Raw genomic sequence first — 25847 nt, forward strand, 5'->3', positions numbered from 1 at the left:
ACTCACACATTAAAGCATCAGCAACAATAATACAATCAATCAATGATAGCATAACACTGTTTTTCTGTTCTTTCAGTTCTCATACAGAGTTTATCTTACAATTTAAGTACAATTTACGAATGGTACTTATTCACTTTTAATGTTGTGACTTTAAGAAATTTAGTATTTCTATGTTGCAGTATTGCTGCTTTTATTTTTAAAGGGTGTGAAGACTTCCTCGACCACAGTATCTGTGATAATAAGGAAAGAATCGGTTCTTTAAAATGATGCCTCCTTGAGTTACAACAAAGTCACTTAAATTAAATTCTTTATATTCTCCCTATTGAATGTAATATATTTCCTCAACATGTTCGGCTTGATTGATGAAGTTTATTTTTCATCAAAGATTAATTAAATTACTTTTTATGTTGCATACATGACCATGAATCGACTTTTAGTGGTAGTCAGTAGAAATGATCCTCATCTCCGCGATGAGCAGAGTATGAATTATTGATGCTCAGCTGAAATCAAGTCGTGGTGATCGTGGCGTGGTCGTCCATTTAAGTCCAATTTGAAACACGAGCTGCCATTGAAACCTTAATGTGTGAAAAGCCACCTGTAATGACTGTGTCAAATACAATCTGTATTCTCCACTGGTGAGTGCGACCCCTTTGTGACCACCAGAGGAGTCCCTGGGGAGTGTGTGAAAAGTGTGTCTACCCTGTGAATGTGTGAAGTGTGTGTGTGTGTGTGTGTGTGAGCAGCCAGCAGCAGGCAGAAGGCCAGGGGCTGTTGTCTGACACTGATTTGTAAAGGGAGACAATACGGCTCATTGACCTGCCCGGCTCCACTGTCTGTTGCACATACCTCGCCCAGCCCTCCCCGGTGGCTCCGCTGCTCTTTAAACACGAGCAGCAGATTGCCACAGGCGCAGGGAGGTGGGGGGCAACGGGACACAGGTTGCTTTGACAATGAGAGTCCTCAGAGAACAGAGAGAGAGAGAGAGAGAGAGAGAGAGAGGAGGCTGGGGACCAAAACTTTGATGAACACATTTAAAAAGAGAATTTTTTTTTTTTAACTTTTATTATTATTATATTATCATTTTCTTTTCTCTCTGACTGAGTGCTCTGTGAAATATAAGATTAAAGCTGCAACATTTATTGTTTTCAGATAAGTTTTTCTCTGAAACAGAAGAAGTTTCCCAAACTCTCAGACCTGTAACAGACTAAAATCAGTTTGCGTCAAACTAAAAAGTAAGGCTGTAACAGATGATTATCTTCTTCATCGATCAACTTTCAAATCAATTTCTTGATCAGCTGATTCATTGATTTGTTCATATTCACGCTCTTTGCATCCAGCACCTTCATGTTTTGTTGTTTGGTTTGTGAAAAGTCAGAAAGTAGTGAAATAATGAATGAAAAAAAATAGTGACGAGCCTCAAGTGACGTCTTTAAATAAATAAATGAATAAATAAATAAATCATTCAAAAAGAAGATTTTTTTTTTTACATTTATTAAAAATAAAAAATAAAAAAAAAGACAATGTTCACATTATGCTGCTGGAACCAGCAAATTTTTGAGACATTCTTGCTTTAAAAGTTATTTTAACACTTAATCAATGTTAAGATTTGTTCTATCAACTGAATAATTCATTAGGTCACTAATTACTTCAGCTCTTATTTCCTTAGCAGATTGTTTAATTATGGGAATTTTGCCGGAAAATGTCCTATTATCCAGTATCTCACAGGAAAAAAGCAATTTATATACAATGATTCTTGAATTTTCTTTGCAGGAATATTTTTTTTCTTTAAATCACATGGCCGTCAGTCTGAGGATTAGGGAACGTGTGTCTGACAGCAGGCGGGATTCACCATCTATCCTGCGTTTGACGTGTTTCCTCTGCTCCTCACGTTGTAAACAAACACCCTCATCCTTTAGTCATTGTCCCATTCCCATTGTCAGAGTCTGGAGGTGACCTTTTCTCTCCTCTCCCTCTGCCTCTCACCCCTCTCGCCCCTCGCAGCCTTTTCTTTTCCTCCCTTCTCTCTTTCACCATCGAAGACAAGCTGTTGCTCTGTCCCTGCGGGCCACTCCCTCTCTTGTCTGCTCCTCTTTCCTCCTCCCCTGCCTCCCTCTCTCCCCTTGCTCTCCGTCTTTCTCCCTCTCCCCACCTGTTGAAGCGATTGTTGCACACTGTATTGTTGTCTTCTTATTATTTTATGTCACTCACGAGGGTCCCCGCCCCCTTTCTACGGCCTTTTTCCTTCCCTCTCTCAGCCACTCCCTCCCTCCCTCTCTCTCTCTCTCTCTCCCTGCTGGGTATAAAACTCAGTGGAGGCAGCTGAGAGGTGATATTCAGGAAGACAAGGTCCAAGTTTCAACAGGGAGGAGGAGGATCTGCTCAGCTCCTCAGGTGACAGACGGACAGTCGCTGCTGTGTTTCTTTCCCACTTGGACATAAACGGGTCCATATTTACCCATCAGGCTGTGCAGATGGACAGAGGCGTGTCTGTGTCTCTATGGTGCGAGGAGGTGGAGGACGACCAGAGTCAGGACCAGAGCCAGGTCGAGGCTCCAGCCCAGGGCCACATCAGGGGCTCGCCTCAGCTGCGAGCCGGCTGGGACCCCACGGTGTCTGGGCACCGTGTGATCCAGAGGCTGCTTCACGTGGAGGAGAGGTACATGCCCTCCATGCTCTACATCGCCCTCATCCAGCGGGATCCAGAGCGCAGGGAGGAGCTCGCCAAATGGGCCCTGGAGGTTTGAACCTCTCTCCTGCTCCACTGTCTTAATTCTCCTGGTGATGCTGGATGTGACGTGTTGTCGTGGTGGCAGCTGTGACACCGGGGTGCTCTGTCCTTTCTCTGCAGGTGTGCTGTGAGTGCGGCTGCGATGAGCCAGTGTTTCCTCTGTCTGTCTCTCTGATGGACCGGTTCCTGTCTGCCTCCCTGTCTCTCCCTGTCTCACCGTACTGCCTGGCCGCCGCCTGCATCCTCATCGCCTCCAAACTCACAGAGTGTGACAACGTCAGCGCTGACACGCTCTGTGCTGCAGCCGAGTACAGCTTCCAGCCTTCAGACCTGCGGGTGAGTCAGTCAGTTGTTAGTCATTTTAGATGCATTTTAGATGCTGCAACACCCTTGAAGACTACAACTATGGCCCCTCTAAGTTAAAACAAAGTCATCCTATTAGAGTTATTGGGAATCATTTCCAGCTGTGGGCCTCAAATATCACCACTAACTATAATCACAGAGTGTAAGAGAATTCAACTCAGTTAAACCTTAATTCTAATAACACAATATCAAAATTTTCACCTTTTTATGGTGTTTAATTTTTATGAGTAGTCATCATAATATGTGGAGGCAAAAATCTAAGTTCAAATCATCATCATCACATCATCATTTCATTTATTTTATACAAATCAGAAAAAGAATATAAACAAAAAGCACACAAACATGATAATCACAGTAGGTGAAAATGGGACACCCTAATAAGCTAGTAGGGAAACAGAAACAAAAAAATGATTATTGATGACTGTGATGCATTAGAAAAACCACAAACTGGATGTCAACCTATTAATTATTCATTTTAATTGCCAATCAAATGAGGCTCCAACTTATATTTTTATTACTTGTGTGCCTGAACTATCACAGAATCTGTGCAGTAAATTGGGGAAAACAAACACAGATGCTCATCAGTGGTTACCAGAGACCAACATGATGCACATGGACTGCACAGTTAGGCCTGCAACCAACAATAATGTCAATAATCTTCTGATTTCATTTGATGAATCAGTTGATCGTTTCGTCAGTGTTGGCTGCAGTCAGAAGATCATTTCACTGAACTTAAATGCAAACAGGGCAACATTCAACTCGCAATATTATGATGAACAATAACTATTCCAACAATATCACACAACTCCAGCTTTTACCATCGCTCCACCCTTCCTCACCGCACCTCTTGCCTCCATCAGGACATGGAGCGTGTCATCCTCGCCACCCTCCGCTGGGACACAGCAGCAGTGACCCCTCAGGACTTCCTCCCGCATTTTCTTGCCTCCGTGGAGCAGAGAGGAGACGGGGAGGGCGGTGAGGAGGAGGAGGAGCGGCCCTCCACCCTGCGGAGGCACAGCGACACCCTGGCTGCCATGTGCGCCTGCGACTCCCGGTTTCTGGGCGCGCCGCCGTCACTTGTCGCTGCAGCATCACTGAACTGTGCACTGCGGGGCCTGGGCAACCAGGGGCCCCCTCAGCTGGCTCTGATGAGTGAGGCACTGGCGGAGCTGTGTCAGGCTGACCTGGTGAGTGGAGTCTGAAACTGCACATAGGCAGTGACCTGATTTGAAATGGGATATGCAGGAATAAAGAGTTTTACACAACTAGACTTGTGTCATGAGGGACCTGTTTGTTTCTGAGTAGGGCCAAATGCAGGAAGAGATTTGCATTTATGATAAAAATCCCTCATTTTCTCTGTCTTGCTTCCTCAGGCGGTGCTGCAGTGCTACAGCGAGATGATTGAATACTCCCTCCGCCAGCGGCTGAGGAGTGGGCTCCGGCAGGCTCCCGTGGAGAAAGATGATGAGGTGGAGAGTGAAAGGGCGGGGACACCTACTGACATGAGAGAGATTGATTTCTAGACACAGAGTCGGCTGTGTCGCATGGAAAGTGTAAATCAATCAAAACCCTTGAAATTCATCAGTCAAACTGATATAAATTAAAAACGTCCTCAAATGCTCAGACATGGTTTTATATATTTTGAAATTATTGATTATTATTGAGTGATTGCTAATTTATTTTTACTTTATTTATTTGTGAACAAGTTTGCAACTATGTGTTTTCCATGTGCCATATTTTATTATCTATTCTATTAATTTTATTGTAGGGCTAGATGTTATTTTGATGCATAATATTTATACTTTTAATTTATTATCATGTGCAATTGTTGACTCATTTAATGTTAATTTATTTCAATATGCCATGACTTTGTGTTTATGTACTGAATTAAATATACAACAAATCTATTTTTCAAACAATTAAAAAGTTTTGTACATAGTTGGTGTCTATGCTTTATTTACCAATTGGATGATGATGCCTTCAAGTGTGTTTCATAGGCACGTAATTCAGAACCCTTTAGGTTTGTTGCAATCTATAAGGTTGCAATTCATCTGCCTCTAGTGTAGCTATACCGTGGAGGCTCACATGAGAAATTTTTGGTAGCTGTTTTTACTTAATTGTTTTATTCGTATAATCACTGTTATATCACGCTGAGAACAGTTTGCATTGAAAAAACACAAAACATCAAAAATATTGACCACAACATACTTGATATTTAAATCAATTAATAATTTGCGGCATTACTTTCACACTCAGGGATCAACAATCCGATGATAATCTTACATGTCATTATTCATTAAGAAAACAGTATTCCTCATATTTTTTCCTACGGTCCCTGAAGGCAGCATGGTCCTGCTTCATGACGTCATTTTTCTCCGACGCAAATACAGATCGTGCTTTGAGTGTTGGGTCAGAAATTAAAAACGCATCTGCGGTAAGAGACGAGCTATTTAAAAACATTTACCCGTCAATGGAAATGTAATTTATGGTTTTGACACCAGCGGAGTTTAAAGGAAGAATTCACTGAGAATCATGAGGTAAAAAGGACAGCGCAGGAAGAACTGTGCTAGATTTGTATTTTTTTTCCATAGCTTGCGGATGTTGTAATGTATAACTAGCACCTGTGTTGTCACCTTTAAAATTACGTTTAAAGAAACAACGGTGTTTAAAATCTTGTAAAAATCAAACGTTAATTCACATATAGCCTGGGCTTGATCTCACAGGTGATTATATCCACACGAATGTACATTGTGGGTTGAATCCTAATCTCTCTCACCCCTTCTCCGTATCCGTGTTTTCCTTCCGTAAGCTAGTTAGCCAGCTAGCCACAAACACTAACAGCTAAAAAAAAAAAAAAAACAATATTACTTTTAAACCGTGTTTTAGATTCAATAAAGTAACACTTAGCTTGGGTTCCTACGATGAATATATCCTGTTATTTCATCTCGCAAAAGGCATTTTCCTGCTCAAAGTTGACCGTTAAGTCGAACTCCGTTTAGAGAATCTATAATTACCGATGCCTCATAGCGGTGAATAAATATACGTCCGTAAACTTTTAATCTTTACACGTTTTATAAATCTCCAAAGTGTCCTGGTAAATTCGGCATAGAACTTTCACACCAGCCACCAAGCATTCACATTAGATTTGACTGGCTCAAGATAACTTGCTGTTCTCAGTGAGTACATTTACACATAGAGAATTATTCAGGTTATGATTGGGATTTTGCCTGGGATTCATATTTGTTCCAGGTTTCTGTTGTGTGCTGTCTGCCCAATTTTGCTTTAGACTTGTGACTGTTGATAAATATGATGACAAATTATGTTTAAGTCAAAGTCTGGCACTGGTGACATGGAGGATACTTTGAGCATCTGTAGTTGCTGTTTTTGTTAACAATATGACAGATTATATGAAAATATCAAAAGCAGAATAACTCTAATAAATTATATCATTTTATAGTTTGTATGTGAGCATGTGTGGTCTTGGAATAGTCACGAAGATGTGAGTCACTGAAAAGAGAATTGGGTGGAGAAGCAGTTTTTTTAAAGCAAATAAAAGGTGGATGTGGATAATTCTTTAACAATGTTTGGTTTACATGAAATATAAACACACCCCAGCAAATACTGGTGTCATCTGTTATGTAGGAGACCTGACGCGCAACCAGACATCTTGGCTGGTGTTTTATGTCTCACACACCTCTGCCCTCTTTGTTTATTTTGCAGGAGGATGGCCTTGAAACTTGGCTGGCTGCTGCTTCTGTCCATCTCTGCTGGAGTCTGGTCAGTGCCCATTGATCGCAATGGAGGCAACCAGGAAGTTAAAGAGGAAGTACAAGAGGAGAATGCGGTATCAACCTCACACCATAACATTTTCTTTTTTGTTGTTTTCTTTTACTATTTGACATTTAACTGAGATTCAGTTTGCTGTGAGTGACCTGCCCTTTTCAACACGCTGTTGCAGGACACTGGCTTGTACTACGACAGGTATCTCAGAGAGGTGATCGAGGTTTTGGAGACAGACCCTCACTTCAGAGAGAAACTGCAGACAGCAAACACAGAGGACATTAAGGTGAGCATCCCTCTCTTACTGCTTTCCTTTTCCCAAGAGCGTCTGATGTTTCATTTGTTCTCCTCACCTGTGTGAATCGTGTCCTCCGACAGAACGGTCGCCTCAGTAAGGAGCTCGACCTGGTCAGCCACCACGTTCGGACTCGCTTGGATGAGCTGAAGCGGCAGGAGGTTTCTCGTCTCAGGATGCTGCTGAAGGCCAAACTGGACAGCACCAACACGCAGAGTGAGTGGACCCCACTGAGGAGCGCGTGTGTGTTCAGATCGTATCAGATTTACATGTAATTAATGATCCCTGGTGAAAAATGGTGTCGGTGAGCAACAAAGACTTATGGAAAGTATTGTCTTTTTAACAGCAGCTTAATCTTTTACTATAACAAACAAATACCAAGTAACAAATACCAGAGCTTAACCAGAGCAAATAGCTAATAAGTGATTCATAATACCAATTAATAATACTGATAAATAATAAATACCTAATCTTATCCAATTTACTTAATTGTATCCTAATTATAATGACATGAAAGAAAGAAAAACAGTCATTTTACTGTATTTGTGAAATTTGTGTAATCAGCAAATGTTGAAATGAATCAACAGTTCTTGCTAATTATCAATTAGCAGTAACTGATGATTTGTTTCATGTGAACAGTGATAGATAACTACAGTCTTCATTGGAATGAATGCACCCGCACAAGTGCACGTTTTAAATTATGATACTTTGGAGAGTGTAATTATTCCTGTTTTCTTTAACAGCTATAAAAATTCCTTGTTTTGCTGAATTCATGCACAGATATGCAGTGTTGTCGTTTTCAGTTCATGTGCTTGGAAACTGATCATAAATTTTATAAGCAGCGGAGATGGAGGAAGCAAATGCAGAGAGTTGAGATGTTTGCTGTCACTTGAAAAATGTACATACAAATGAGCAGGATTAGCATGAAGAGGTGAGCGTGGCCTCCGTACAGAGATGTTTTCAGGTGTATGTACAGAACAAAAAGGAGGTCGTGTTTGTCAAATGGTAATTCATGTATTTGCTGTGCAGGCCTGCAGATGGACCACGCCTCCCTGCTGAAGCAGTTTGAACATCTGGACCCACACAACCAGAACACATTTGAGGCCAAAGACCTCGAGCTGCTGATCTCGACGGTGAGACCCTGCAGAGACAGCCGGTTGATCATTTATATGTTCTGATCAGATTTTAATGGAACGTGGAGAATTCCGCAGAGAATTCAAAGATGATGATTTTCTTTCCTCTTCGTCTAGGCCACTAAGGACCTGGAGAACTACGACGCCGAGAGACACGAGGAGTTCAAGCGCTACGAGATGCTGAAGGAGCACGAGAGGCGGGAGTACCTGAAGGGCCTGGACCAGGAGAAGAGGGAGAGAGAGGAGAAGAGATTGCAGGAGCTGAAGGAGAAACACCGCCAGCACCCCAAAGTCAACGCTCCGGTGGGCGACTCGTGCATCCGTGTTCATCATCAGTGCAAACTAGTGGAAGCGAATCAAGCTTTCTTACGTGTTTCTCCCTCTTTTTTTCTGCTGCGCTGTGTCGCGTTCAGGGAAGTGTCGCTCAGCTGCGGGAAGTGTGGGAGGAGACGGACGGACTGGATCCACAAGAGTTCAACCCTAAAACCTTCTTCAAACTGCATGGTGAGCAACGGCACTTCCTGTTTAACCCTGGGTCCAGATGAGTTTGATACAAATACAGTTCTCATGACCTCTCTGTCCTGTTTAGATACAAATGAAGACGGTGTTTTAGATGAGCAGGAACTGGAGGCTCTCTTCACTAAGGAGGTAAAAAAAAAAAAACCCTGCAGTGCTTCATGGCTGCTTCACGTCAGTTTGACACTGAAGCCTTGACGAAACCTCTTAAAATCCCATCACACAACATCAGAAGTGGATGATCATCGTTTTAAAAATACAGCTGTTACAAAGTCCCTGTGGCAGCTCACATCTGTTAATTTCCCTCCTGCAGCTGGAGAAGGTCTACGACCCGAAGAATGAGGAAGATGATATGATGGAGATGGAGGAAGAAAGACTGAGAATGAGGGAGCACATCATGAAGAATGTGAGTCGTAAATTATTCCCTTTCATCTCCCTCCGTCTTCACCTTTTTCTCCTCTGCTTTGATTTGACCGACGATGTTTCCGTGTTTGAAGGTGGATACAAATAAGGACCGGCTCGTCAGCCTGGAGGAGTTCCTCAAGTCCACAGAGAAGAAGGAGTTCAACAGTCCCAAAGAGTGGGAGGTAAAGAGCCCAGGGGTGGTTGACAGGTGGCTGGGTGTGGGTGGGGGGGGGGTCTGTGGGTCAAATGCCAGGTCAGGCAGAGCTGTCCTGTCCCTCACCATGTTATACACTAGAGCTGCTGTGAAAAGCAGCAGTGTAGGTTTGTTTTAATGTTTACTGCTTGGGTAAATAAGGGTGTGTGCAGAGCAGAACTGGATTCAAGACAGGTTTGTACTAATATGTCGACAAAGGGATCCACAGCTCGTAACCATAGTAGCATAAACAGCACAGTGTACATTTGTTTGGGGGGGGTAATCTCTACTCTGTTTGAATTAGCTCAACAGTGAATCAGTCATTACAATCCAATGATAATGATGATGATGGTAAAACGGTTTTCATATTGTTATTAATTGTGTATGTTTCACAAAAACTACAAAAACACCAGCTGCTCACGGTTACACTGTAGTAAATCTCCAGGTGAATGGAAGGTGCTCTTGAAGTTGAAATGGTTAATATGGACAAAGGGAAGCTGCTGGGTTTACTTCAGACACTCACACACTGAGTCAAGGATATAGTTCAAATGCTTTTATTGTGTCAGAGCATATGAGAGTAAAATATCTAACAAAAAAAATCCCACAAGAGGGAAAAGAACACCGACCGGTTTCGACTCTTCCTCAGGACGTGGCAAGTGTACTTGTACACCTTTACTTAAACCTTTAATGCAGTATTTTCATACTGCAGTACTTTTACTTAAGTAAAGGATCTGAATACTTCCTCCACCGCTGACAGTGTGTGATATTTAGCTGCAAACATTTCACCCCCAAACTGAATCTGCAGCTGCTTGATAATAACTTTAACTCCAGGTAAAAGCTGCAGTTAAATCACCTTCTGTTAAAATAAACCTTTATAAGCATCCAGTATACGAAATACACCATGATATACATCCGATGTTACACAATATGATGTAACAAACATGGTAACAGTCTCACATCAGTGTTCAGTCAATAAAAAAACACGACATTTTGGTCAGTTCTGTGTGTAAACGTACGTTTCTCTGCCGTCCCTCCAGACTCTTGATGCCAAGCCGTTGTACACGGAGGAGGAGCTCCAGCGATTTGAAGCCGAGCTCAGGGACAAAGAGGAGGAGCTGAGGAGGAGGGCGGAGACTCTGCATCAGGAGCAGGAGCTGCTGAAGGAGCGAGGCAAAGCACTGGAGGCCCAGAAGAGAGAGTACCAGCAGGTAGCCCCCCACCACATCCCACACTGACCCTCAGACCCTGACCCTCTGAAATAGGCAGAATTATGAGAATTAAATGATATAAAGTCAACAATCAAGGGTTTTTAATTTCAGGCCGTATTAGAGATGTCCCAGAGACAGAAGGAGCAGCAGGCAGCAGACGGGCAGCCTCCTCCTGAAGGTCCTAACGGAGAACTGCAGTTTCAAGCAGAGACACACAAACCTGAAGATAAAGGTAAACGAACTGAGATGTGAAATTTATGAGATGTTGTGTGTTGTGTGTGTATTTGTGTTGTAACAGTTTCCAGTGACGTGAATATTTCTCTTCTTCTTCACAGAGGCAAAAGCTCCAGCTGATCATGAAGCTCAAGCCCAGAATAATCTGCCTGCTGAGCCTCCGCAGAATCTGCCTTTACACACTTAGTGCACCACGCTCTGATAGCCTTAACACACACACACACACACACACACACACACACACACACACACACACACACACACACACACACACACACACACTCACACTCACTCACTCACTCACTCTGATTTGCACTGACACAGAAATCCAGATGGGTTCTAACAAACCGAGTTATGTGAACTGGAATTATAAACTCGGACAGACTGGGCTGGTGAATCTTAAACATATTGTACTGTGTGTTCATGTCTGTGGTCTACATTAGATTCAAGAGCTGATGTCTGTACTTGATGTTCAGAAATCGTCCATCACAGTGAAGCTTTCAGTGTGACATCACAAACACCTTCGAATAAAGTCTTAATTTAAAACCTCCGAACCAGTTTCTTCGGTTCACGTTACTGTCGCTGCTGTTTCCCATGGTGACGTTGATTAGACCAGTGGTTCTCAGACTTTTTCGCAAGTTAGACCACGGTTCTCCGTCGGGTAAGATCTTTCCTTATGGATGTTTTATTACAGAGAGTGTTTGAAACCCACAACCAAAACATTCATGCATCCTGTCATTGTGTTAGTTATAGAAGGAATTATTCCCCTTTTTTTCCAGGGGACCCCCAGGAACCCCCTCAAGGACCCCAGGGGTCCCCAGAAACCACTTTGAGAACCACTGGTTCAGAGTGATGCAGCTGTTACATTAAACTAGGCAAAAAGGTTTTCTCTCAAGGTAATGATAACACATTCTGGTGTGTGTGAAGTAAAGATCCAGTATTTACAGAGAGATTTACAAGAAATGGATTTGTTACCATGAGTTTAGAAGACTGGGTCCAAATCTTTTCCAAATCAAATTTATGAAATGTTTAAAAACAAAAACATACATTTAGGACCAGAATAAAGTAATAAGAATAAATTCCTTATTAAAATGTCTCACATGGCCCACTCTAAACTTTAAAAATTTTTTTTTAATTAATTACAAATACTGTAGTGCAGTGATTTTTATTTTTATTTTTAGTAGTGCTTATATTAAGAAAACATTCAGTACATCTAAAATCTATTGAAATTCCACTGCAGTTACTTGATGGCTGTTTGATTTGAAATGTAAATGTAATATTTTAAATTAGGTGAAACAGAGCATGTATGTCACTTATTAAAAGATTTGAATTTTTTTTACCATTTTAGTGAAATAAAAAGGATTAATTGGGGGAAACAAAATGTATGTCATTTTAAAATGATTTTATGCCCAAACATAACAAATCCTGCAAAGCCTCAGTGTCCATTGTATAAGATGAGAAAATCCTCACAGCAGCACAAAGAGAGAGAAGCAAGAAATACATCAATAATATTATCATACAAAATAATAAAAAAAACATATGTGTGTGTGTGTGTGTGTGCATAAACACCCTGTTTAGATGTGTTTTTGAGAGCCCTCCCTCCTCCTCCTCTTCTTCCTCTTCCTCTTCCTCACCATGTATCCCAGCAGACTCTGGGCCTGTTGTCTACTGTCATGGCCCCCCGGGGAGCTGTTGATCCTTGTTGTTGTCCAGCTGACGAGATGCCCCCCCGCCCCCCTGGCCGCCGCTCAGTGCATTCCTATCAGCATTCCTCTAACCCACTGACCTCCCGTGACCCCGTGGGGCCCCTCCTCTCCTGGTGTCCCTGCAGCTGCCTCCTGTCCGTCACCGCTGTCACTTCAGCCAAATGAAGACGTCTTCAGGAGGCTACCTGCGTCATGAAGTCAGTATTTATTATGATTCAACCATCGATTCAGACAGAGCAGAGAACATTTATTTTGAAATTTAAAAATCAATATAGAGACAAATATCTGTTTTAGATTAGAGCTCCATCTGATCTGAGAATAAACACACAGATTATTGATGCACAAATATGTCGAGGTTTGTCTGACGTATTGGTGCCAAAATGCATTACAATTCTGTTGCAGTTTTAGCACAAATTCAAGTGTTTTAAAGAGATGATCACTCATCTGATTTCAGCAGTAAAATGATCCTGGAAGACACAAAAACAACCTTTATAGCTGATTTCCAAGGCTACAAATAACACACAACAAATAAGTGTCTGTTAAAATCAGATTAAAACTGCTCTGCAATTGAAACCGAAGATGAAAACGAGCTGTCAAAACCAACTTTTTCTGAAAATAAAATCACTAAAAACCTGAATTTAAGCTGTCACTTTAAATACCACACATTTTTGTTTGTATTATACACGACTTTTCTTTTAAAGTACAACAATTAAACTGAAAGAAAGCACAGGAGTAAAATTGTAAACCAAAAATCCAGTTTACATGCATCAATAATAATCCAATAATATAACCTATAATAATATAACTATGCTGCACAGTGAGAACATTAATATTTGATACTTTAAGCACAATATGTTGATAATACTTCAGTTATATATATTATATTCAGTGTTGTATCTGTCTGCACATCACTCTTCACAGCTGTGGTTATTATACATTGTTTTTTTGCACCACATACAATCTGATGCACTTTTCATTAGTTTAAATTATAATTTTTACCTGGTTAAACACAAGATGCAGTAACAGTTACAGAACACAATCAAACCACAACTTACCTCTGCTAAACTGAAGCCGTCCTCTTTTGATACTTGGAATACTGCAATCATAAATTAAATGATGGGGGTGTTGATATTTGTAGGGTTTGAGTCTTTCCTGTGCACTGTGACTTCATCAACCTCTTAAAGATGGACAGACACTGTAGCCTCCTCCTTTGGCTTTTAGTACTGAACCTGATTCAGGTGACGTTGCCACTCGTCAGTTCCTCTTTTATTTGTAAATCTCAGATGAAGTCATGTGAAGTTGGCTGTCGTTTCCTCTTGTGTTTGCAGCTCATTTTGAATTTTTACGAGGCAGTTCATCAAGTCTGCAAACAGGAGAGCTTCGTGCTCACTGACTCATCTCTCAGGCTGCTCTGATCAGTCTGTCTCTGTCTGATAGTCCCGTCTCAGTGTGAAAAATAAAACGCCAAACAATAAATAAACAGAGTGCACGTAGTAAAATAATCTGCAGCTTGGTTAGTCAGCAGCACATGCAGGTGATTCTCAGGATCATATTTACGAAGCAGGAGAATCTGTTCCTCCAGTTCTCGAAACCAAGCTGTCAAATTAAAAGCAGCTGCCTGAAAAAGAAGGAAAAATGTCTTTAATCAGTATCTGCTGCTTCTTCCAACGATGGGTTTCAATATATTTAGCTTTAGGCCTGAAGGTCTGAAAACTGGTCTGAACATAATGCATAATTTACATTGAAATTATATTTGTTTTCTTTATCTTTGGACTCTTATTTTGTTTGGAAATGTACTGTAGCTACAGGGCCTTTGGGATTTGGTTGATATTAGTTTGTGTATCTTGTTAAACGATGCAGGAGGGTGAATACAGTGTCTGTATACATGATGTAATCACAACAATATTCTTTCATTAGTGACACTCGGACAAGTTTCAATAAACTGGAGCTGAGATATTTTATCCTTTTGTCCTAAAACTGATTGACAGACTGTTTCTCTCTCTCTTTCTTTCTTTCGTCTGTTTCAAAATAGTTTTTTATGTCAGATGTGAATTGGATGTGCTGCACATCAACCTCTCTGAAGGGGACATTACGTCACCTCCAACACACCTTCTCCGCCTCCCCCTCCTCCTCCCCCCTTCTTTACCTTGGGGTTTTAACACCCGCCTCCCCTTGAGCTCTGATTGGCTGAGGCAGGAGCCATTCATGAGCAGATGATGGTGACTGGTAAATTCCTGCAGGTGATTCAATCATGAGGAGGAAATTTGTGTAAATGTTTATTTTAATTAGTTTAAATGAAATAATGTCAACTCAGCAATGAGCCCGAACTTTATATCAACTTTTAACACAAGTCAAATTTATAGTCATTTAAAATGTCTCTGTTGTGGACTATTGCCTTTTAAAAGTTCCTCATAATCTTCAGTTTCACAGAAAAAATAAAAATCTACTATTGTTGCTTTAAATTTAGACATTTAGTTCAGAACAGTGCATTGCATTTCTGCTGTCCAGACGCCAGAGGGAGCAACTGTTTCGTTATTCTTCATGAAGTTTTATCGACCTCACAGTGAGAAGACACTGAGAGATGAGCTGTTCTGCTGATGTGCTCTGGTTTTCTGTCTAAAAGCAGAAAAACAGCAGTAACCTGCAGCCAGGTGAGTGACGATGAGGAGGGTTTATACACAGGGAGCCGGTGGAAGCGTGTTTCTTTAAGACCCAGCATCCTTCAGAGGAGAAGGAGAGATGAGGGAGGATAGACGATGGGAGGTCGTCAAGTTATATAGAAGCAGCAGGTAGAGGAGCGGAAGTAGTATTTTTTGCCTTCAGAATAAAGCTCTAACATGTTTGCCCATTCAAATAGTAAGTTATTTAAGAAGTAATGTGTCAGTCCTGAGTCCTTTTCTTCAACAGAAATGATATGATAGTGTATTGGTATCATTTGTACATACACAAGCAGTCAGTACAAGCCTATTATACCAGAGGACACCACAATTTAGACCTTAAAACTTAGCATTCAAAGTTTTAGTTTAGTAAAATTACAAAAGTCTACTAACAAAATGTAATTAAAGTATAAACAATAAATGTGTACTACTGTATCATGTACTGTATTATTGCATTATTTTCACTACTACATTATTTTTACTATTAATGCTGCAGCTGGTGAATCCTTTAAAGACATTATTCTTTGGTAGTTTAACCTCTAACAATATATAATTTTGGAGCCATATGTGTTTTCTATGGAAGTTTTCCCTCAATATTCTGGTGGAGTAGAAATATAATATAATATAAAGTAGTAGTACATTAAAACTGCAGAATACTAAATGTACTGCCCTCCACCACCTGTCCTGTAAATCAGTGTTTCCAGCCTTTTGGGCTTCTGATGTTTTAAAACAAAGCTTTGTCTAATGGCAGACAATTATTATTATTAGTATTCATGCAAATTTACACTGACGCACATTAACAAATAAGAATAAAAACCTAAATTCTGATATTTATTAGAGATTATAACAACATTCGAGAGCTAAAGGTTTTATTTGTCACATGTTTCTTGTAATTTGTGCAGTCAAAATAATAATAGTCCTGATTATAATGACAGTAGAAAAAAGAAAGAAAAGTATAGAAATGTAAAGATATAAAAAGAAATGGAATTTATGTAATATGATTATTAAAAAGTAAAACTGTATATTGTCCTCATCTCCGTGTTTTGGGGGTTCCTCGTATTCTTGTGTCTCCTGTGTGGGACCAGCTGTTCCAGCCTTTGCAGGTTATATTCTGAAAATCCTGACCGGATGTCGGCTGTGCTTCCTGCGCGCACCTTGACGCCGCGGTGAGCCTCAGCGTCGCTCCCTCGGCAGAGAGAGGGAGGGGATGGGGCAGGCTGGAAACCAGGCTGGAAACAGGCTGGAAACCGGGCTGTAACGGGGATCACCTGCAGCCTCCGTCTCTCGGATGCTCTGATGGAGTGAACCGGGCCGCGATGCGCGTTTATTTCCCGTCTCAGTCGCTCATGGAGAGGGTAAGACACCGGAGCACTGAAATCCGCACAGACCTGCCCGTCCAGCTGTTTTTATGGGTGGGAGGGAGGGGGGCAGGGTGGTGTGTGTGTGTGTGTGTGTGTGTGTGTGTGTGTGTGTGTGTGTGTGGGGAGGGGAGGGGGGGTAATGGGGTGTTGATAGGAAATAGACGCCTTGCGGTCGGAATAAAGCCAAAGCGCCGAAATTAAGGTTAATCACATCACAAAAAAAATAAAATAATAATAATCCAATTGCGTAATATCGTGTGATTTAATCTGTTAATTAGGCCTACATCTTTTACAGGGTGATTGGCACCTCCCACCATGATGTGATAGCGGTGTGAGGCTATCTGTGCAGCCTCAGACACGTTTAAAAATGGCTGTTTATTTGGTTAAGACAGCACTTCATTTCCCGTCTGAGGGAAATAAGCCTCATGATTCACCAGACTGTTTTTACAGATGGGTTCCGGAGCCGTAGAAAAGGAGCCCATTTCCTCCGGGATACAGCCCGTAATTACAATTCATGATGACACCTTTTTTTCCTTTAAACACGAATGTATGAAAGAGCGCCGCAGCTTTCCTGCCACCTGAAGGCCTGGTAGCTGTTCTGTATCTGTATCTGCTGGCTGCCGAGGTTGAAGCTGCCATTCACGACTCATTTCCGTACATCATGCGCATTCATTCTCACCATTATGGCCACGGACGCCCGGGCGCGTGGAGCCGAGACACGCGCTGATGGATGAATTACTCCAGACGCTGAGTATCGCGATGCCAGTCAGGGTGAGAGAGGGGACTGCTGCAACAGCGGTGGCTGTTCCGTGTCTGAGGTTTGGAAAAACGCCTCAGTGCTGTCACTGTGTGTGTGTGTGTGTGTGGCCTGGTGGGAAATATAGGTTATGCGTTCTGGGAATGTGTGGCCTTCATCATCCTCCTCCTCCTCCTCCTCCTCCTCCTCTAGCTGCTCTCATCATCACATCCGATCACATCTTGGCCTAAACGTGACCTCTTCCTTTTTCTTCTTCTTCTCCTTCCAGGTGCGTCTCTCCTCTCAGTGAAGTCTGGGCCAGGGGAGGGGGGGGGGTCAGAGGTCACCCACCCAACCTGCACTTCTCCCTCTTGCCCCTGCACCCCACCCTCACCCCACCTCACTCTCCATCCACCAAACCCTCAGCCTCTGCCACCCTGCACCGTTTCCACCCAAATCACTTGAACTGCACACCCCCTTTTCTCACTTATTCTCGCCCCTGCCCGGCCCCATCAGCCCTCAGCACCTGTTTCCTGCCTGCCAGCCTCAGCCAATCAGCAGTTCATAGAAAAGTAACTGCTGAGCATTTCATGACGAGAGCCGATCGGTCGCTCACCAGACACTAGTCATCTTCTTAGAAAACACCTCCCGCATCCAGGCCTCAAGATGATGTGCGAGGTGATGCCCACCATCTCAGAGGACGGGCGCGGCGGGGGAGGAGGCGGCTCGTCTTCTCCTGCTGGGGGCGGAGGAGGGATGGGTGGAGGGATGGGAGGCATGGGTGGCTACGGCAGCCGGGATCCTCGCAGTGGCGGCGGCGGCGGCGGCGGTGGCAGCGATGAAGGGGGAAGCACGGGCAACCTGGAGTCGCTGATGGTGAACATGCTGACGGAGAGGGAGAGGCTGCTGGAGAGCCTGAGGGAGACCCAGGACAGCCTGGGGACGGCCCACCTGCGACTGCGAGAGCTGGGCCACGAGAAGGAGTCGCTCCAGAGGCAGCTGTCCATCGCCCTGCCACAGGTACGAAGACTGAGGGGAGGGGGAGGGAGGGAGGGAGGGGGCCGCTGGCACCACCCGAGAGAAACACAGTCACACAAGAGACAAGAATCTGACACTTCAGTGCAGCTCCTCACCGCCCAACCCTGTGTGTGCGTCCCACATTTGAGTTTTTAATTTGCGTCACCTCAGTCACAGAAATGCATTTTGGATCCTGAAGTGCAACGTTTCCATGATTAGCGCTGTGGAAACACATGCACATCACGAAGCAGCATTATCACTGAGGGAAACGCAGGGGACGATTTTAGGTGAATTTTGGACCCAGAACATTTGCATCTTTAACAAAGTGCTTAAAGAAAATGACTTTCATTAGAGAAGGAAGAAGAAGATTAGCTGTTAATACTCTGGGGGGAGGTTGCGATGGTGCAGATGAAAGTAATGGTAAGAATTAGCTTTTTTTTGTGATTCTATAGGTCGACTTCACTGAGATTTTGATTTGTTGATGGACACATTGTTGTGCAGTTAAAGGGAAATGTCTCTTCAATATGTGGCACTAGATTAAATTACATTAAAAATCTAAAAATCTTAAATCTCTTCGGTGCTGAGTCAGAAAACATTAAAAACGTTGCTTTACGGTCTAAATCCACATGCCAGCAGTTACATAACGGTGGTTGTGAGTGAGCCAGGTTCAGTAATGATCAATCAGACAATAACAGGTTACACAGGTTTAAACAAGCATATCATTAAATACCAGAATAGCAGCTTAGCTTGTTCATAATTCAGCCTGGTGAGCAGAAGCACCAGCTCCGTGATGAACAGCTGCACGGCCGCGAGTAGACGTCCCTCATTCAAAACCCGTCTCCAGTGCAAGTAAACAAGTGTGATGAGAGGAATGTGCTCCTGTATCAAAAGTATTCATAGGGAAAATGGTTCCTATCACAGTGTTGAATTATTGATGTGTGAACCTGTAAGCAGGATTTTTAATGTTGTTGTTCGTCCAGGTGGCGCTGAGTCTGGTTTCCTGATTGTCCTGCTGGGGGAGTTTAAAGTGCAGCACTGCTGTTTGGATAATATTAAAAATGTGACGTGCAGATGCTAAGATAAGGCCGCAACATAAAACCTGGCTGAGACAGAAGATTTTAATTGACAACAGTGATGATTTAAGATTTGATCAATAACATCCAGATGTCTGGAAAAATAGAAATACTTTATGAAAAGTACTACGTTTCTTCACAGCTCTATTATATAAATATATCTTTGTCAAGCATTGGTGCTGATTCTGGATCCTTCAGTATTTATTATTAAACTTAGCTACAGTCTGTGCCTCTTATGTGTTACTGTTAGAGCCCAAACGATTAGTTGATTAATCAATTTACAAAAAAAAATTATAATTTTTTAAGATAAAAAGCCAAACACACTCTGGTTAATGTTGTTCCAGAAAAGTGAGAAGTTACTAAATTAAACATCTTTGAAGTTTTGGTCTTTTATTTTGAAACACTGGCAATTTAAAACTGTTGCCTTTTCTTTCCAGGATATTATGATGGGGAAAAGATTCATTGATTAATTGAGATTAGATTAATTGGTAATTATATAAAGAGCTGAGCATCCAACTCTCCTAAATATATGCACCCACAGCAATTGATGAAGAACCAAGAAGGTTTAGGGAAACGACACCTCCTGTTCTGAAAGTATTTCCACAGTCCTCAAAGACTTTGCAGACAAATTGGATGAACAAATGTTTCTGTCTGTGGTTCGACAAAAAAGATTGTGCGACTGTATTTCCTGCCCAGATCACAGGAAATGACATTTGTCCTTGTTGGTTTTTGTAAAACATAAGAAAAACATGAATTATGGATTTGTATAAAAAATATTAGATATTGGAAAGTATCTGATAATCCAGTTTTTAACTGTGTTTCACATTGTACAGATGGACAAAGGAGATATGTCCTTTCAGGCCACCGTATTAGTTTGGATTATAGGAAAAAGAGGCTTAACTTAAAAATTGTGTTCATTGTGCTAAAGACTGAATACGTTTTCATCCAGGTGGTTAAAAGAGGCGTTCAGGATTCAGAGGAGTTGTAAACTGTTGTTAAATGACCTGCTGGGTTTTTTTTAAAGATACTTATATATATTTTTAGTAAAATCAGACGCTCAGCTTTCTGACTCAGATGTAAAGAAGGTAACACATGAGAGATGATGGCAAAAGTTACCTTTGCCCCTGAAGCTCAGGAGCCAACGTTATCCCACATCCCAGCGGCCGAGAGCTAATCATTTAGTAATTGCACTCAACATACAAGGGCTCCATCTCTATTTTCAGGCATTGTGGGACGCCTCGGGCAGCGATGACGCCCCCCTCGTTGTTAGTACCTATTTTTCTCTGTCGCCACGGCTGAAATATGAAAATGAAATAACAGATGTGAGCAGGGCCGCACATTCTAACGCAGGGCGAGCGGACATTAAAGGGCCATGTTACCTCAGAGAGAGGGGATCAATATGGCGCACACATCTGCAAAAAAAGGCACACGGATAGAGGAACACATGGAGCGCTGTGATACATTCTACAGTAGATGGGTTCACTGAGTTCGTCTGTGTGTGTAGACGTTGCCAAGAGAGAAAAATAGGAGAGAGGGATGGAGAGAGCGACAGCATGGCACAGAGAGAGAGAGAGTGAGAGAAAAAACCTGGTGATATGAAACATACAGAGACTAACAAATTAAGCCCATTTGCATATTGCTGCATACTAATAAGGTGGCTTCCTGAGTCTGTTTTAGATGTTGTGTATCATGACAAGGGTGGAGATTGAAATGGATGGAGTGGGAGAGTGGCAGGATGGAGATGGGAGAGAGTGGAAGATGAAAAGCGTAAGAGGTGAATGCCAGCGCAGTCGGGGAGCCGAATGATTTGCATCGTGTATCTGACCAAAAACGATGGCGACCGAATAGAGACAGAGAGAGAGAGAGAGAAAGCGAGAGAGAGAGAGAGAAAGAGGGGAGTCTGATATGGGCCGTCCATCTCGCACCATCTTTTACATGAATTAATCCCAGAATTACGATATCCTCCGGGCCCAGAACACACCATCTGTACACAGCTATTTCCTCCCTCACCCCTTCCCCCTTCTATCTTCTCAAATAAGCTTCCTCCTTCCTCCTCTTCCTCCCATCCTTCAGCCCAGCTGAGCTTGCCACAGACGAAACCTGCTGTACTTTTTGAAATGCATTTTTTTGTTCTTTAGCTGGAGGACGGTGCGAGCTGAGGTTGCCTGTTCGCCGCCGTGTGTGTTTCGGGTAAACTGTTCACTGTTAACACAGAGCGAAGATAACAGCGGCACCGCGCACGCATCAGTGCCCCTTAATGGCTCGTTTGCATAAGCGAAAACACACACATGATTCAGCACACACGTGTTCGAGGACGGCCGTGTGCTCTGTGTCATGTGTGTGTCACGCCGCAACCACACACACGAGAGTGGGAGGTGTAGAGACACACAGATAGATAGATAGATAGATAGATAGATAGATAGGCTCAGTCCAAGTTGTACTTCATAATGTCACTCATCCTCTCTTTGTTGATGTGATGTGTTGCCATGGATACCACTTGAGTTGCATTAAAGCCAACAGATTTTAATCACAACTATGGTGTAGCTAACCTTACAATTATACATAATTGGAGAAAATTGCACAAAATCACAACAATTCAACTGGACCGCTGTCAGTTGGAAATATGAGACATTACACTGCGCTGGCCTAATTCCCGTTACTCTCATGCTTGTTTAACCTCCAGGCATTTGTTTTAACGACAGCCAGTGGTGGTTACTGCGCAATTAAACCAATTTCAGGTGCAACACGTGCAGTAAACCCGGTTGTTAGATTTTATATATTGAGGCCCCGGGTTTAAGAGTCCCGGTGGCCGCGGACCATGAGCGCTGCGGTAGATATGGCAAAGGTTACACTGCATGTGCTGTCAGGCTGGGTTTCTCTGAGTCATTTCCTGCTGCAGCCGCAGTGAAGCTGCATTTTTGTGCATGTGTGCATGTGTTTAAAGCAATGAAATTTTGTGAGAAAATGTGTGAGTTTCTTAATGAAATCAAGATTTGTCAAATAGTTCACTGTAGTTAATTGTGCCGTGTGGGTCAACTGAATATTTTGGCAGTAAAACCTGCAGTTTAGAGGGTTTTTTTATGCTGTGGTGCGTGTTTCTTATTCTGTGGGATGACTGGCCCAGGTTAGAAGAGGTAATGATCATGCTGAGAAATTTCCAGACCACTTTCCACTGAGTTTGGTAACAAAATTTTCAGTAATCATCACATTGTTTGGTCTGATACATCATTTATCAATCACACAGTGAGAAATCTATTAGGGAAGAAAAAAAAGATGTAAATGCAATGAAGCCATAAGACATGAGACTCTGCGTTTTACCCTTTTTTTCTTTGATAGCTTGTTACGAACCTTACGAACCCTAACCCCCTATAAAACCTGGTTAATGCTTTCTTTTAGTTTTAATGTTTTGTGATGTATGTAGGCTAGTTACCATGGAGTTTGGTAACACAGCTTTCATTGATCATGGCATCATTTGTTGGTTTCATACCTTCTGAGTAAGTCAGGAAACAACTGTTTTACATGATACAGTGCAGCTCCAAGGCTGTGCAGCCATGAGACATGAAAACCTTCCCTCCCCTGCGAGCTCTTCTGTCCTCACTTGTAAAATCCAAAGAGCTAAACCAAGTTAATCCCTGCTCTCTGAAGGTGCGCTGGGATGTGAGGGAAGTCATCAGTGAAAGTTAAATGTTTTATTGACATTTACTGCCCCGCTGGTTTGTTACTAATCCGTCCACCTGTAAAACCAACCAGCTGAACTTTTGCGATGACTCTCTGAAACCACTCTGGGAAAAAAAGGAGTTCGCAGAGGGAAGTCGAAGCAGATGAGGGAGGTTCGAGGAATGTGGGAAAGTACACTGCTTCATTAGGAAATAATTTGCAGATGCACTGAGCCTTACAGCTTTGAGGAGTGTGTGAGATCGGCGTGGATAAACTGCACTCGTGACCTCATGCAGCAGCAGCAGCAGCAGCAGCAGCATTGAGTCAATAACAGCACCCTCTTGTGACCCTGCAGGAGTTTGCAGTGCTGACCAAAGAGCTGAACCTCTGCCGGGAGCAGCTGCTGGAGAGAGAGGAGGAGATAGCAGAGCTGAAGGCAGAGAGGAACAACACACGAGTCAGTACACTTTAATGTCTGTTTAACATTATGTTCTTGTGTTTATATGACCGTTAATTAAAGTTCGTGTATTTATCTATCCTCAAATACCTTAATATGTACTGTGTCTTCATCTGAGACGTTTTATAAGTGCCAGTACACTGTGGGAGGTTTTACTGTATGTGAACCACATGTGTTTCCAGCTGCTGCTTGAACATCTGGAGTGCCTGGTGTCCCGTCACGAGCGCAGCCTGAGGATGACCGTGGTGAAGAGGCAGGCCCAGTCCCCGGCCGGGGTCTCCAGCGAGGTGGAGGTCCTGAAAGCCCTCAAGTCCTTGTTCGAGCACCACAAAGCTTTGGACGAGAAGGTGCGGGAAAGACTACGGGTGGCTCTGGAGCGAGTGTCGGCGCTGGAGGAAGAGCTGCAGTCCTCCTCTCAAGAAGTGAGTCCATGTTTTCTGAGCTTGTCGGTCTGTCCACGGGTTTCACTGAATGACTGACCGAGCCTCCGTGTTGTTTCAGGTTGTGTCTTTAAGGGACCAAATCAAGCGACGGCAGCAAGGACTAGACAACGGCAAAGAGGTAATGAGATGCATTGCTTTCGCAGTTCTCAGAAATGTACAGCAGATGCCTCATGAAGCACCAGAGACATCACCGTCAGCTCATGGTGGCCTGCACAAACAAATCACATTTCTCCATTCAAGCAGAAATTAAAGAAATGTTATGTATCATCATAAAAAAAATAAAAAAAAATCCTGTACCACTACTGCTATAAAGTTTACTCTTATCTGTGACGGTCCTGTGGTTTCTTCAGCGTTCATCGCTCATACATTTCCTTAAAAGAGTAGCGGTGAAAATGTAAAATCACAACAGGAAAAGTGAACTAATCAACAACCTATGAAAGAGAAAAGAATCAATGTCAGGTTGGTACAAGGCTGAGAGTCTGCAGCTAAGCTAGCAGATCTGTGAGGCTGGACTAAGCTAACTGCTATCATTAGCATGCTAACATGTTCACAGTAAATGCTAACATAATGTGTAATAGTTATAATGTCGCTACAGTGTGTTCGCCTACTTATTTGGTCATAACCCAAAGCTTTGTACTAATTAGATGAAAATAGATTACACCCTGAAAGTGGAAATGAATGTGTGTACAAATTTTATTGCAATTCATCCTGAGGTTTCTTTGAGCTAACCGCTAACATTAGCATGCTAACATGTTCACACTAAATGCTAAATGCTACCATGTGTTTACCATCTTATATGGTCATAACCCAAAGCATTAGACAAATTAGTTAGATGAAAAGTTCAGATTACATCCTGAAAGTGGAAATTAATGTTTTCAATTTTTACAGCAATTCATCCATTAGCTGAGGTTTTATTTGAGCTAATTGCTAACATCAGCATGCTAACATGTTTACACTAAATGTAAACATAATGTATAAAGGTTACTACAGTGTGTTCACCATCTTATCTGGTCATAACTCAAAGCTTTGTACACATTTGTTAGAAGTTCAGATTACATCCTGAACGTGGAAATTAATATGTGTGCAAATTTTATAGCAATTTATCCATTAGCCGAGTCGAGATACTTAAGACAGCACCATAAATGTGAACCCCATGGAGGCGCTGGAGGAAAGGTCAGGGGATCTCATGGCAATCTGTTTAATAGACGTTGAGTTTGGATCAAAGCGGTGAAACCGACAGACCGACTGAAATCACAGCTTGCTCCCATGGGACAGGGGCAGGTGATTTCCATCAGAGTGAGTACAGCCCCTATAAAATCTACACGGCTGCATAATTTCATCCTCACTCACTAAAAGTGCATCTGTTGGCCAGAGGTTATTGCAGTAAGTTTCTGTTCCTGCATCTCTGTTGATGCATTATAACTTCCAGCCATCGGTTGGCAGGTCTGAGCATGCTCCCACGGAGCACCAGCAGCTCGGTGAAGAAGTTAGGTGCCATCTTGGATTTTACACAGGTTGTATCTGAGACTGTGGCCATGGCCCAATCCCAGTGCTCCCCCTAAGCCCTGAGCCCTCACAGACTTAATTGATGTCACCTGGAAATGCAGTTTTCTTACAAAATAAAGTCCAGGTAAAAAACTGTGTATTTGAAATGTACATGAAATGTGATCCATAAACCAGGAGGAATTGTTGGTGGTGAAGATAAACTCATTGCACTATTAATTAAAGTAAATCTTTTTTTCTCTATTCAGCGGCTTCCCAACGGACCCTCCTCCATCTTGGATGATGGAGAAATCGACAGGCAGAGGGAGGGCGAGATAGAGCGACAGAGGTCAGAGCTGGGGCAGCTGAAGGAGCGACTGGCCCTGATGTGCCGACAGGTAAA

At 42.6% G+C, this 25847-nt stretch overlaps 3 protein-coding genes across 13 annotated transcripts in view; all 3 read left to right on the forward strand.

Moving 5' to 3' along the window:
* The first annotated feature begins 1620 nt into the window (after window positions 1-1620).
* ccndx (cyclin Dx) lies at window positions 1621-5295 on the forward strand. The gene is made up of 4 exons (XM_071467196.1): window positions 1621-2738; window positions 2849-3064; window positions 3952-4278; window positions 4465-5295. Exons 1-4 carry the CDS (start codon window positions 2472-2474, stop codon window positions 4612-4614), a joined length of 960 nt encoding a protein of 319 aa, XP_071323297.1. The 5' UTR covers window positions 1621-2471; the 3' UTR covers window positions 4615-5295.
* Window positions 5296-5441: 146 nt separating this feature from the next.
* nucb1 (nucleobindin 1) lies at window positions 5442-11405 on the forward strand. 6 transcript variants are annotated; one of them, XR_011686430.1, is made up of 14 exons: window positions 5482-5628; window positions 6812-6935; window positions 7050-7157; window positions 7250-7382; window positions 8196-8299; window positions 8417-8602; window positions 8713-8803; window positions 8889-8947; window positions 9129-9221; window positions 9313-9402; window positions 10451-10621; window positions 10733-10853; window positions 10957-11102; window positions 11145-11405. XR_011686430.1 is itself a non-coding variant. In XM_071467171.1 (14 exons), the coding sequence occupies exons 1-13, from the start codon at window positions 5624-5626 to the stop codon at window positions 11040-11042; spliced, it is 1371 nt and encodes a 456-aa protein (XP_071323272.1). In that variant the 5' UTR covers window positions 5482-5623; the 3' UTR covers window positions 11043-11061; window positions 11114-11405. The 6 variants fall into 6 exon arrangements, 3 of the variants coding, with proteins under 3 accessions (XP_071323282.1, XP_071323272.1, XP_071323256.1); XR_011686433.1 differs by having other exon boundaries at window positions 10957-11098; XR_011686434.1 differs by having other exon boundaries at window positions 10957-11094.
* Window positions 11406-16230: 4825 nt separating this feature from the next.
* ppfia3 (PTPRF interacting protein alpha 3) overlaps window positions 16231-25847 on the forward strand; it is a 30740-nt gene continuing 21123 nt past the window's right edge. Inside the window, exons 1-6 of one of the 6 annotated variants that reach the window (XM_071467224.1) lie at window positions 16231-16573; window positions 17605-18335; window positions 23418-23519; window positions 23702-23941; window positions 24021-24080; window positions 25714-25842. In XM_071467224.1, the coding sequence (XP_071323325.1) occupies window positions 17982-18335; window positions 23418-23519; window positions 23702-23941; window positions 24021-24080; window positions 25714-25842 (885 nt within the window). In that variant the 5' untranslated portion in view covers window positions 16231-16573; window positions 17605-17981. Of the gene's footprint in view, window positions 16574-17604; window positions 18336-23417; window positions 23520-23701; window positions 23942-24020; window positions 24081-24438; window positions 25593-25713; window positions 25843-25847 lie in introns of those variants that run through there. The other 5 variants (XM_071467215.1, XM_071467205.1, XM_071467207.1 and 2 more) reach the window with 5 other exon arrangements.

Source organism: Trachinotus anak, unplaced genomic scaffold (genome assembly GCF_046630095.1).
Source record: "Trachinotus anak isolate AG129_WGS33_773 ecotype Australia unplaced genomic scaffold, CSIRO_AGI_Tana_v1 ptg000003l, whole genome shotgun sequence".
NCBI lineage: Eukaryota > Metazoa > Chordata > Actinopteri > Carangiformes > Carangidae > Trachinotus > Trachinotus anak.